Source organism: Monodelphis domestica, chromosome 2 (assembly GCF_027887165.1).
Source record: "Monodelphis domestica isolate mMonDom1 chromosome 2, mMonDom1.pri, whole genome shotgun sequence".
Lineage (NCBI taxonomy): Eukaryota > Metazoa > Chordata > Mammalia > Didelphimorphia > Didelphidae > Monodelphis > Monodelphis domestica.
In genome coordinates, this window is record NC_077228.1 from 28356274 (window position 1) to 28369197 (window position 12924).

Below are 12924 nucleotides of genomic sequence, written 5' to 3' on the forward strand. Positions count from 1 at the left end.
CAAGATGGCCTCTGAGGTCCATCCCACGTCATGACTGACGACCCCCCCATTTAGGTATTGGGGTCCCCTCTCCCGGCACAGTTGCTCTGATGGGAAAAGAAACAAATCGCTATTTCTGCAGGCCAGACCACACCTGGATAGTCTAGGAAGCCCTCTCTGGGCCTGGGGAAAAGGGACTCCCACGAGGAACAAAGGCCTGCCACGGGGAACAGGACCTACCCTCGTCTACCAGGCGAGCCTGGGGGCCAGCAGGCCCATCTGCCCGTTCCCTCTGCGTCTCATCACCATAACCAGGTTGATTCCAGAACTGCTGTGTTTTTGCCACAACGGAGGAGATTAAAACACAATCAAGCCGAAAGTTATCCCCCCCCAAAGCCACCTAAAAACAGAGCAACTCCAAAATAAAGCCAATTTACATATTTTAGACCAAATTAAAGAGTAAAAGCTCAGGAATCCCTTTTAATAGCCTGAATAATAAATGCACGTTTATGTAAAGCTGCCTCGGGGGAATGGTTACTGTAAGGACAACTTCTCCAATATTATTCATAAATATCACTTTTGTTTTGGCATGAGAGGGAGAATCCAGGCTTCGGGGAATTGTGCTCCATGCACCCTCGTGTATTGCCGCGGATAATTAATATTGACGAAGAGCACCGGGCCCAATGGAGGCCTATTGGGAAGACCATGAAAAGGGATGAGTCCGATCCTGTCCAAGTCATGCATTGTGAGGCTCTGGTCTCCTCCAAAGGAGGCCCCTTTGCTTCCATGGCCCCGAGCCCAAGGACCGGGCCAGAGCTGGGGCAGAATCTCCAAAGGGCCCACTTTGTACGACCCAGAGAGCGGCCCTGTTCTCTGCCAGGGGCTCTCCGCTCAGCAGCGTGAGAGGGACTCAGTCCTGGGGCCTGATCTCCGCTCGCGTCGGGGCACCGGCTAGGACGGGCTCCCTCGTGTTCACACGAACCCACCCGCGGCGCTGAGATCCCCCTCACGCAGGCCGTAGCTCCCGCCGTGATTTGCTGGAATGCCTTTGGGATGGGTCCCGGCCAAACTATTCCTCCCTCATCCCACTCTGCCTGTGTGCGGGAAGCCTCAGCGCACACCCGGACTCTGTCTCCTTGGCCAGACGGAGAGCGCCGAGAGCGCAGGGACCGTGTCTGACTTGGTCTGGCGCTCCGAGCGGGGCTCGGCCCGGGCAGATGCTCAGGAAATGTGGCGGAGTGAAGGAAGGGCAGGACAGGAGGAACCCTGTCACCCCACAACCAGGGCAAGTCTACGCAGGGGGCGTCTGAGCTTGTCCAAGGAAAGGCACCGGCAAATGTCCGCTTCTAGAACGAGCCGCAGACTGGTCGCAGGGCGCCGACGTGCCGCCACTGCGGTCCTCTTCTAGAATGAGCCACAGACTGGTCGCAGGGCGCCGACGGGCCGCCACTGCGGTCCTCTTCTAGAACGAGCCACAGACTGGTCGCAGGGCGCCGACGGGCCACCTCCGCGGTCCTCTTCTAGAACGAGCCGCAGACTGGTCTCAGGGCGCCGCCGGGCCGCCACCGCGGTCCTCTTCTAGAACGAGCCGCAGACTGGTCGCAGGGCGCCGACGGGCCACCGCCGCAGTCCTCTTCTAGAACGAGCCGCAGACTGGTCGCAAGGCGCCGACGTGCCGCCACCGCGGTCCTCTTCTAGAACGAGCCGCAGACTGGTCGCAGGGCGTCGACGGGCCACCGCGGTCCTCTTCTAGAACGAGCCGCAGACTGGTCGCAGGGCGCCGACGGGCCGCCACCGCGGTCCTCTTCTAGAACGAGCCGCAGACTGGTCTCAGGGCGCCGACGGGCCGCCACCGCGGTCCTCTTCTAGAACGAGCCGCAGACTGGTCGCAGGGCGCCGACGGGCCACCTCCGCGGTCCTCTTCTAGAACGAGCCGCAGACTGGTCTCAGGGCGCCGACGGGCCGCCACTGCGGTCCTCTTCTAGAACGAGCCGCAGACTGGTCGCAGGGCGCCGACGGGCCACCGCCGCAGTCCTCTTCTAGAACGAGCCGCAGACTGGTCGCAAGGCACCGACGTGCCGCCACCGCGGTCCTCTTCTAGAACGAGCCGCAGACTGGTCGCAGGGCGTCGACGGGCCACCGCGGTCCTCTTCTAGAACGAGCCGCAGACTGGTCTCAGGGCGCCGACGGGCCGCCACTGCGGTCCTCTTCTAGAACGAGCCGCAGACTGGTCACAGGGCGCCGACGGGCCGCCACCGCGGTCCTCTTCTAGAACGAGCCGCAGACTGGTCGCAGGGCGCCGACGGGCCACCTCCGCGGTCCTCTTCTAGAACGAGCCGCAGACTGGTCTCAGGGCGCCGACGGGCCGCCACCGCGGTCCTCTTCTAGAACGAGCCGCAGACTGGTCTCAGGGCGCCGACGGGCCGCCACCGCGGTCCTCTTCTAGAACGAGCCGCAGACTGGTCGCAGGGCGCCGACGGGCCACCTCCGCGGTCCTCTTCTAGAACGAGCCGCAGACTGGTCGCAAGGCGCCGACGGGCCGCCACCGCGGTCCTCTTCTAGAACGAGCCGCAGACTGGTCGCAAGGCGCCGACGGGCCGCCACCGCGGTCCTCTTCTAGAACGAGCCGCAGACTGGTCGCAAGGCGCCGACGGGCCGCCACCGCGGTCCTCTTCTAGAACGAGCCGCAGACTGGTCGCAAGGCGCCGACGGGCCGCCACCGCGGTCCTCTTCTAGAACGAGCCGCAGACTGGTCGCAGGGGGCCGACGGGCCACCGCGGTCCTCTTCTAGAACGAGCCGCAGACTGGTCGCAGGGCGCCGACGGGCCGCCACCGCGGTCCTCTTCTAGAACGAGCCGCAGACTGGTCGCAGGGCGCCGACGGGCCACCGCGGTCCTCTTCTAGAACGAGCCGCAGACTGGTCGCAGGGCGCCGACGGGCCACCGTGGTCCTCTTCTAGAACGAGCCGCAGACTGGTCGCAGGGCGCCGACGGGCCACTGCGGTCCTCTTCTAGAATGAGCCGCAGACTGGTCGCAGGGCGCCGACGGGCCACCGCCGCAGTCCTCTTCTAGAACGAGCCGCAGACTGGTCGCAGGGAGCCGACGGGGTCCTCTTCTAGAATGAGCCACAGACTGGTCGCAGGGCGCCGACGGGCCGCCACTGCGGTCCTCTTCTAGAACGAGCCGCAGACTGGTCGCAGGGAGCCGACGGGCCGCCACTGCGGTCCTCTTCTAGAACGAGCCGCAGACTGGTCGCAGGGAGCCGACGGGCCGCCACTGCGGTCCTCTTCTAGAACGAGCCGCAGACTGGTCGCAGGGCGCCGACGGGCCACCACCGCGGTCCTCTTCTAGAACGAGCCGCAGACTGGTCGCAGGGCACTGACGGGCCGCCACCGTGAGAAAGGCCAGCCAAAGCCTCCCTGCCTCCGGCTCAGCAATGCCGCGCGGTGGCCCCCTGCCTCTCCTCCTCCATCTAAGGCACCAGAAAGAGCACCGGGAACCTGAAGTAGGGCCACAACTCCTACCCAATGTCCCGATTCCTGGAGGTGTCGGGCTGAACGGGCCGCGTCCAGAGGACGGATGGATGTTTTCATTCTCTCGTCCAGATTCCCCCACGTGAAGTGGGCACAGTCTGGCTAAGATGGCAGGCACTGAGAAGCTTCCCGTACACCTTCACAGGCAGCTCCTCCCCGCTGGGCCTCAACCCCCTCCTGGGAATGCTCCCTGGCCCCAAACCCTTTCCCTCCAGCCTGGTAAGTCACCTCATTTTCTCAAGAGGAAGTCGTGGGGAAGGGGGAACAGAAGAGGAAAATTACCCTTTCAGAAAAAAACCAGCCTTTCAGGGTATGATCCAAGGATAGAGCTAGAGCTAGAGACAGAGATAGAGCTAGAGACAGAGATAGAGATAGAGTAGAGCTAGAGATAGAGATAGAGATAGAGATAGAGACAGAGCTAGAGATAGAGTAGAGCTAGAGACAGACAGAGACAGAGATAGAGCTAGAGCTAGAGACAGAGATAGAGCTAGAGACAGAGATAGAGCTAGAGACAGAGATAGAGACAGAGACAGAGATAGAGCTAGAGACAGAGATAGAGATAGAGTAGAGCTAGAGATAGAGATAGAGATAGAGATAGAGACAGAGCTAGAGATAGAGTAGAGCTAGAGACAGACAGAGACAGAGATAGAGCTAGAGACAGAGATAGAGCTAGAGACAGAGATAGAGATAGAGCTAGAGACAGAGCTAGAGACAGAGCTAGAGACAGAGACAGAGACAGAGATAGAGCTAGAGCTAGAGACAGAGATAGAGCTAGAGACAGAGATAGAGATAGAGCTAGAGACAGAGACAGAGACAGAGCTAGAGCTAGATAGAGATAGAGATAGAGATAGAGACAGAGTTAGAGACAGAGTTAGAGATAGAGATAGAGACAGAGACAGAGTTAGAGATAGAGATAGAGTAGAGCTAGAGACAGAGACAGAGATAGAGACAGAGCTAGAGACAGAGCTAGAGCTAGAGACAGAGTTAGAGATAGAGATAGAGATAGATAGAGCTAGAGACAGAGCTAGAGATAGAGACAGAGATAGAGATAGAGACAGAGCTAGAGATAGAGACAGAGACAGAGATAGAGCTAGAGCTAGAGACAGAGTTAGAAATAGAGATAGAGATAGAGATAGAGACAGAGATAGAGCTAGAGACAGAGCTAGAGATAGAGATAGAGACAGAGTTAGAGATAGAGATAGATAGAGCTAGAGACAGAGATAGAGATAGAGCTAGAGCTAGAGACAGAGCTAGAGATAGAGACAGAGACAGAGCTAGAGCTAGAGACAGAGCTAGAACTAGAGCTAGAGACAGAGTTAGAGACAGAGATAGAGATAGAGACAGAGACAGAGCTAGAACTAGAGCTAGAGACAGAGCTAGAGCTAGAGACAGAGATAGAGACAGAGATAGAGACAGAGACAGAGCTAGAACTAGAGCTAGAGACAGAGCTAGAGCTAGAGCTAGAGACAGAGTTAGAGACAGAGACAGAGACAGAGCTAGAGATAGAGAGATAGAGACAGAGCTAGAGCTAGAGAGCTAGAGCTAGAGAGAGGGGGGAGAGGGAGGGAGGGAAAGAGAGGGAGAGAGGGAGAGAGAGACAGAGACAGAGATAGAGACACAGAGAGAGAGAGACAGAGAGAGAGAGAGGGAGAGAGAGACAGAGACAGAGAGAGACAGAGACAGAGACAGAGACACAGAGAGAGAGACAGAGAGAGAGACAGAGAGAGAGAGAGAGAGAGAGAGAGAGAGAGAGAGAGAGAGAGAGAGGGAGAGAGACAGAGACAGAGAGAGACAGGGGGGAGAGACAGAGAGAAAGAGAGAGAGAGAGACAGAGACAGAGAGAGACAGGGGGGAGAGACAGAGAGAAAGAGAGAGAGAGAGACAGAGACAGAGAGAGACAGGGGGGAGAGACAGAGAGAAAGAGAGACAGAGACAGAGACAGAGAGAAACAGGGGGGAGAGAGAGAGAGAGAGACAGAGAGAGAGAGCGAGAGAGCGAGCGCTGTGTGTGTGTGTTTCCTGGCACTAGCACCAATATTTCTTTTTATGCCCCCTGAGCCCCACACTATCCTAGACACACTTGAAAAACTCAATTAACAGACAGAAGAAGCTGATGAGGGCTGACCATCTTCAGGACAAAGAGTTCTAGAAGACACACAGGACACACTCCTGGTCTCTCTTCCCAAAGGCCAATGTGAGAAATAGGATGTGTACATTCCTCACTGTTATCATCTTCACGAGCATTTCTACAGTTGTAAAAAGCACTTTAGGTTATCTCTTTTGATTGACCCTTTTAAAAAGGGGGCAGGAAGGCAAGAAGGAAGAAAGGAAAGAAGGAGGGAGGGAGAAAGAAAGAGGAGAGAGGGAGGACCAGTTAAAGGGGGTCTGTTGTGAGTTAGAGCTATGCTGGGCCATTTCCAGAGAGAAATCTATTCAAATCCAAATTTGACAAGTATTATTAAATACCTACTGTGTGCAATGATTAGTAGGTACTGGAGATATAAAGATGAGGAGAGAAAAAGCTCAGCACAGACCCTGCTCTCAAGGGGCTTACCTTATTTCCTGAGCCAATGATCAAATCTATTATTCACTAGAGTAAATAACTTTTCCTTCTGCATCTTTAAGGATCCATTCACCATTCTGTTTGTAAAATCACTATTTACGTTTCCTCATACTTGGGTACAAATTAGAATTTGAAAAAAAAAATTGTTCCAATATCAGGATTTCTAATAGTTAAAAAAAACAACTTGAGAGTAACTATCATTTCCCATGACAAAAGGCTCACCAGTTATCTTCCAGACAAAACCCAGCTACTCACTGGACCCTCCTTTCCAAAGATGAGCATGGAGGCCCGAATCCCATTTTCCTCTGGCAGCTAAAGAAGATCCCCCCAAAGCCAACAATAACAATGGTGTTGACCGCATTTCCTAACATTCTCAGTATCTTTTCATGCCAAATTGAATTAAGAATTCCTTCCTGACTCCCACAGATTACCTTCTTTATTGAAGAGAAAATCTTTAGTTTTCAGAAGACACACAATTCAAGGGGAAAACAATAGGTGAGGATGTCCCCGAGCTGTGGAACCCGTGGAAGAAGACACTTACGCTCAGATCTCAACCAGTCCAGGCAAAGCAGTATCCCCATTGTGAGGGAATGAGGGGAACGGAGCCTGGTCTCTCCATGCCCCGGCTAGGTCTAAGCGGGCAGGAATAGCCGCTGAAACAAGAGGCGTCAGTCCTAAAAAACCACCATTTCCAGTGGCTGGATTTCTAAAATGGATGGAATGTACAGGGACAGGGAACACTGCTGGAATACCTAATTACACTGCCAACAAGGGTAGAACCTGGGTATCCCAAGCCACTGACCAGGGCACGAGGGAAGGTGAGCGGCAGCCCTCATGTATGCCTTGTCGTGCCCATGCTGGGTTCTTGGTGCCTTGTCTCCCTCCCCAACAATATCTTTTCTTCCAAGTCATTTCTCCATTTCTAGCCATTTCAAATCATGACTATATGTAATGGGCAGCCCTCTTTTGACTAGTGTAAAGTTGATAAACTACAAAAGTCTTCTGCCCTTAAAATATACTGACACCAAAAATAAACAAAGCTCATTTAGAAACTAGAAAAGGATAAAATTCTCTCTCTCTCTCTCTCTCTCTCTCTCTCTCTCTCTCTCTCTCTCTCTCTCTTTCTCTCTCTCTCTCTCTCTCCCTTCCTCCCTCTTCTCTCTCTTTTTCCCTCTCCTCTCCTTCCTTCTGTTTCTCTCTCTGTCTCTCTGTCTCTCTGTCTCTCTCTCCCTTCCTCCCTCCTTCTCTCCCTCTCTCTCTCCCTCTCTCGCTCACTCTCTCTCTCTCCCTCTCCCTCTCTCTCTCCCTTCCTCCTTCCTTCTCTCTCTTTTTCCCTCTCTCCTCTCTTTCCTTCTGTTTCTCTCTCTGTCTCTCTCTCTGTCTCTCTCTCCCTTCCTCCCTCCTTCTCTCCCAACCCTCTCTCTCTCTCTCCCTCTCTCTTCCTCTCTCTCCCTCTCTCTCCCTTTCTCTCTCTCTCTCTCTCTCTCTCTCTCTCTCTCTCTCTCTCTCTCTCTCTCTCTCCCTCTCTCTCTTCCTCTCTCTCTCCCTGTCTCTCTCCCTGTCTCTCTCTCCCTCTCTCTCTCCCTCTCTCCCTCTCTCTCTCTCTCTCTCTCTCTCTCTCTCTCTCTCTCTCTCACACACACACACACACACACACACACACACACACACACACACACACACACACACACACACCCTTAAACCTCCTTCATCTTCTCCCAGCCTCCCACACCAGCAAGACGCTCATTTTAGTGGGAACACTCATCTGTGAAGATGTTTTCCATCTGAGCTCTAATAGCCCACCCTCTGACATTAAGCCCCCAGATAATTTCTGGTGGCAGAAGGTGCTGACTTTTCTGAACTCTGTAACCTTTAGGAATTGGTTCTTTTTTCCACAATGGTCTTCCTGAAGTTTTACCAGTTTAAGCGTAAATGACTTTTTGGGGGGGCGGAGGATGCTTCTAATAAGCAACGACTAGGTCTCCACCCCACAAACCCATCCGCCCCCACCTCAATCTACACAGGCCCATATGTTTGCATGCACTCACATATATTTGGTCATGCCAACCAAGGCACAAACGCATGCACGTCGACACATGGGCTGCACTGAGAGGAAGGAAGGCTGGTTTCACGCAATGTGAAATGGACAAATTCTGTCCAGCCTGGCCCAACAACTGAATGATGCACAAGGTGCCCGACTCCAAAGGCCCAAACTGTCTGTACCCCTTTTCCCCCCTAAAACCCTTAATGACATCGAACAAAAATACTGCATTGCACCATTTGCCAGGGCAGGGAAGTCTATCTGGCGGCAGCTGCCCACCACACACCAACAAATATACATTTTAATGTGTCCGGGCATGTAAATGAAGTATCTGGTGGTCACAGATTTCGGGACCAGACAAGGAGATCTGTCAAGGAGAGGACACCTCCACAGATGCACAGTGTAATCCATCACACACACACACACACACACACACACTCTCACACTCACTCAGACACTCCCTCCCTCCCTCCCTGCTTGTGGTATCCAAAAATTTTGTTTGCAAATTTGTGGGGTTTATGGGTGTGTAGGGGGGGATCTTTTATTTTTTAATTTAGATAAGCCTGAGTTGGCAAGGTCCAATGCACCTTGCTTAGGAATATGAGTCCCCGCATGCAGATAAAATGTGGGTTTCACATACACTCGAAGGAGCTGTGAATAAAGGAAAGAGGAAGAGAATTAAACCCAAACAACTTACACTGAAGTCACCATCTTGTTGCCCACAGTACCTCTAAGTCGAAAGCGGCTGTCTCTAATGCTCTGCAAAGAAATTCTCTTGGAAACATCGAGGCACACATAAACGCTCCTTAAAAAAAATTCAGTGCCTTCTAAGCTTGCCATTTCCGTTCAGAGGATTTCTAACAGAGATGGTAGCCCAACGAAACTAAAGGCCACCGATCCCCGTCAATGATCTTCGATGCCCCACCACTGACTTATCATTTTGCTTAAATACTCTACTCAGGCTGGCGTTATCTGCTTGAATCAAATACAGCATTTTCATGTAGGCATATACATGCTCTTAAAAACAATTTAGAAACAAAAAAAAAAAGATGTTTTGGTCATGAAGAGAGGGGAAAAAAGTTTTTAAGGGGGCTACCCAACCTGAGAAAACCGAGCTAGGCCATCTGTATCCATCCTGGAAGGATGGTTGAGGTGAATAAGAGAAGGAAATGAATTGAGCTAAGGATAACACAAATGGCTAAGAGATTCTTTTTCATCAAAACACAAATGATTCTTTTTAAATCATTTATTCCTAAGCTACGGTTTTCCAGATTAGTTCCCCCTCCCACCCCCTTATGCTTATTTATTCTGTGTCTCTGGGTTGACTGATCGTGCCATGTTTTCTCCTTGATCCCGACATTCACAATCCTCAAAACTGCTTGAGGAATATTCCTAACTGGACTTCCCGTTTAGGAAATGCTCCTCTGTGTTAGCTTGCCCCCCCGTAGATAGCAGAGAGGGATATTTTTAAGACAAAGGAAGGACAAAGATCAGTAGTAGAGACGCGTGTCTTTGTTACAACCTGAACCCAAATGACGGTCCCTGAAATGAATTTTCCATTTCCCTTATTTTGTGCCCCACAAATAAAAATACCAAAGAATTACTGGGGGAAAATCTAACCCTGCATCAATGAGCATTTTCTTAGTAAGCTTAAAGGTCTTTGAAAAAGGCTAGTGGGCAGGGAGCAGAAGTTTATGAATTTAAAACATGGAATCAGGGCTTGGGTATTACTGAAATGTCAATTTTCTATCTTATTTGGGGGGAAATGAAGGGTTTCACCCCGAAAGTTTAAAAAAAGAAACAACAACCATTGGAGTTCTCTCTCCCAAAAAGATCAAAGCAGAAACCTCATTGAGAAAAGAGCTGAAGGGAAGAGGAGGACAGGACAGAGTGAATGAGAAAGCTCTCATTTCTGGTAATATCCACTTACAGATGTCGTCCCCCTTTCATCTAAAGGCTCTGGTGGTCATTCCCACCCTTCCCTCTGGAGAGTGGCAAGTCTTTGAAGGGAGAGATCTGCCTCACCACCCCCCTCATCCTCCATACACTGCTACCCATTCACCATCTAAGCCCGTACCACACCTTCTGGAGCCACCAGTACCCACCATCATGGGAGGAAGAGACTTTGGCTAGATCACACCAACTCTGTGTGTGGACACGTGCATGTGCCAGGATGCCCGCCTGTGCCCCATGCCACTCAAGGCACTCACAAGTAGCCATTTCTGTTTGTTTGAAAAAGACCAGTTTGTGCCTGGGCAAGAATTAGAAGCTGGGAAATCAGCACCTCAGCCTGAATGGAGAGCGACCAGGAGGAGAGATCCCTGCTGGACAGGCAGTGCCCAAGAAGGAAGGACAGAGATTTATGTGGAAATAGATTTTTCTTTTTTAGTAATTTCTACTCAGCAAATAGGTGGTCAGAGACAAGACGAGGTGACCCTGAAATGATTACCTGTCCATGTTACCACCTGGTTTTTTAAAGTTAAAAAAAAAAATCCCTCTATCCCTCAAGACCTAGTATCCCTCCCTCCCTCCTGCTCTCTGAGGGACATTTGCTAGAAATTTCTAAGAAATGATTTGCAGGCACAATCAGCCGGGCAACTTCCCGATTACGCTGCTGTCAACTTCATTCAATATAATTTACATTTTTTTCCCTCCTTGCCATTTTTTACACGTACAATTTTGCAGCAAGAAAAGGCATGGGGGAGGGGGGGAAAGGGGCAGAAAAAGGAAGACTCCCTCCTCCCTTTTTTTCTCCCCCCCTTTAAACAGAGAGAGGCGAGCGAACAGATGCTTAAAAATAGATTTCTGGAAATCAGTGTACAGCAGTCAGAAATGTAATTAACACCTCTTTATGGGGAATAATTAAAGTTGTGCGGACCGGCTTTGTGGCCAGGGAATCGAGGGGCCCCCGCCCCCCCGGTTTCCGACACTGTTTGCAGTGTTCTCACACGACAACCACCTGCTCCCCCTCCTTGGCTTCCCCGATGCCTGTTTCCCCGGCAACCTTTCATTCTCTCTTCCTCCCAGAGATGGCTTTCAGTCGGCCGCTCAGTCTAATCTTGTTTGTTTTACACCCATCACAACAAGCAAGGAGACAAAGGCAGCCTCCAGAAGAGGAGAGAGACCCCAGCTTTGTCCTCCCCCCTGCCTCAGCACCCACCAACGGGCCAGACAGACAGAGCAAGGGTCTGCCCAGGGCTTGGCTGGGGGCTGGGGGGTTAAATATTCAGGACACGGATATGTGAATTTTCAACATTTCCCCCTTTCACATCCCCACCTAGAGCTCTGACATTTATTAGTCCAAAGAGCTTTTTTAAGGATGTGGGGGGGAGGAAGGGTGGGTGTGCATATGATGGGAGTGACAGAGGAGTTTCCGATTTCTTGTTCAGGAAAGGAGGGACCAAAAATAGACTTACTACTCTGGCAAGAAAGGGATTTTTTTGACTACCACCACCCCCCATTCCACCCCCTTCCAGAGCAAACAATCCTGCTTCTCAGTCGTGTCCATTTCTACCAAAAGAACCCCCACCCCACCCCAGCCTTCCCCATTTCCTGGCATGCACTTGGTAGGAGGAAGGTACAGGTCAGTGGGACCATCCATTGTGGGAGGATGGATGAAGGATGAAGAACCTGGATCTCAAAGACCCCAGGAAGCACCAGGACACCGTGACTGTCACAGGCAGCAAGCCGGGCTTGGCTGGAGAGTGTGTTCAATGGAAGAGACAGAGAAAGAGAGAAAAGGAGAAACAGGGAGAGGGTGTGAGTGTGCGTGAGTGTGTGTGTGCGTGTGTGTGTGTGTGTGTGTGCGAGAGAGAGAGAGAGAGAGAGAGAGAGGAGAGGGAGAGAGAGCGAGCGTGTGTGTGCAAGCACTGCCATTGTATCCAGGTCCATATTTTCCTGTCTTTTAGGATGCTTGTAGAGACACAATTGGGTGACCTGCCAAGCCATCTAAGGTCCACAGCCCATCACTTCCCCCCTCCTCCTACACACACCACACCACACACACACACACACACACACACACACACACACACACACACACACACGCATGGACATGGACACGAGTGTCCCCCACCCCAGCACCACCACGCAGCCTCCAGTCCATTCACTTACCATGTTTAAGCCATTCCACTCCATCCGTGACGGGAAGATGGACCCTCGCACGGTGTCAGGAGCAAAGAGAACGTTACGTAAAAGCTGGCATTCCTTCCAAACGCCCTGCTGCCCGCCCGGCGAAGCCACCCATCCCCACACACGCCAGGCACCGCGACACATGCATGCCTCCTCCTCCTTTTTATGAGGTCATGACAGGGGACTCTTTGAAATACAATATGCAGCATTTACCCGAGCCCAGAGAGATTTGCCCTCCCTGCCCACCCTCCCGTGCCCTCTGCGCAGTCCAGCCAAATGCCACTGCCCACAGCTCAGCACCAGGTCTCGGGTAAGGAAGGTCTACATTTTCAATTCCAAAATGTAGACATACCTAAAACCCCGACACTCACTTCACTGCCCGCACCCCCCAAAAACCCCAAACACATCCACACACCCTTTTTCCGATCTAAAAAAAAAAATCCCTAGCTTCAGCCTTTCCATTTTTACTGAGCTCTGAAGAAAGCAGTGGCTTTTCCTGCCCACCCCCTCCACCTTATTTTGAGAAGGAAAGGGGAGGAAAACCCCATGACAATGACCTTAAAAAAGACACAGCGGCTCTCACCCCCAGGCTGCCCTTCCTTACTGGATCTGCTGACACCATCCACGCCAAAGAGCTAGTCAATGAAAGAAGAACCTCACCAACAGAAAGTAAAAAGC

General features: G+C 51.9%; 1 protein-coding gene across 7 annotated transcripts in view; it reads right to left on the reverse strand.

Moving 5' to 3' along the window:
- The window catches only part of ELAVL4 (ELAV like RNA binding protein 4), a 161371-nt gene that overhangs the window by 92919 nt on the left and 55528 nt on the right, over nucleotides 1–12924 (reverse strand). Inside the window, exon 1 of one of the 7 annotated variants that reach the window (XM_007480194.3) lies at nucleotides 12229–12807. The exons of 5 other annotated variants lie outside the window; for them this stretch is intronic. In XM_007480194.3, coding sequence (XP_007480256.1) covers nucleotides 12229–12390 — 162 coding nt within the window. In that variant the 5' untranslated portion in view covers nucleotides 12391–12807. Of the gene's footprint in view, nucleotides 1–12228; nucleotides 12808–12924 lie in introns of those variants that run through there. One more of the 7 variants, XM_007480195.3, reaches the window with a different exon arrangement.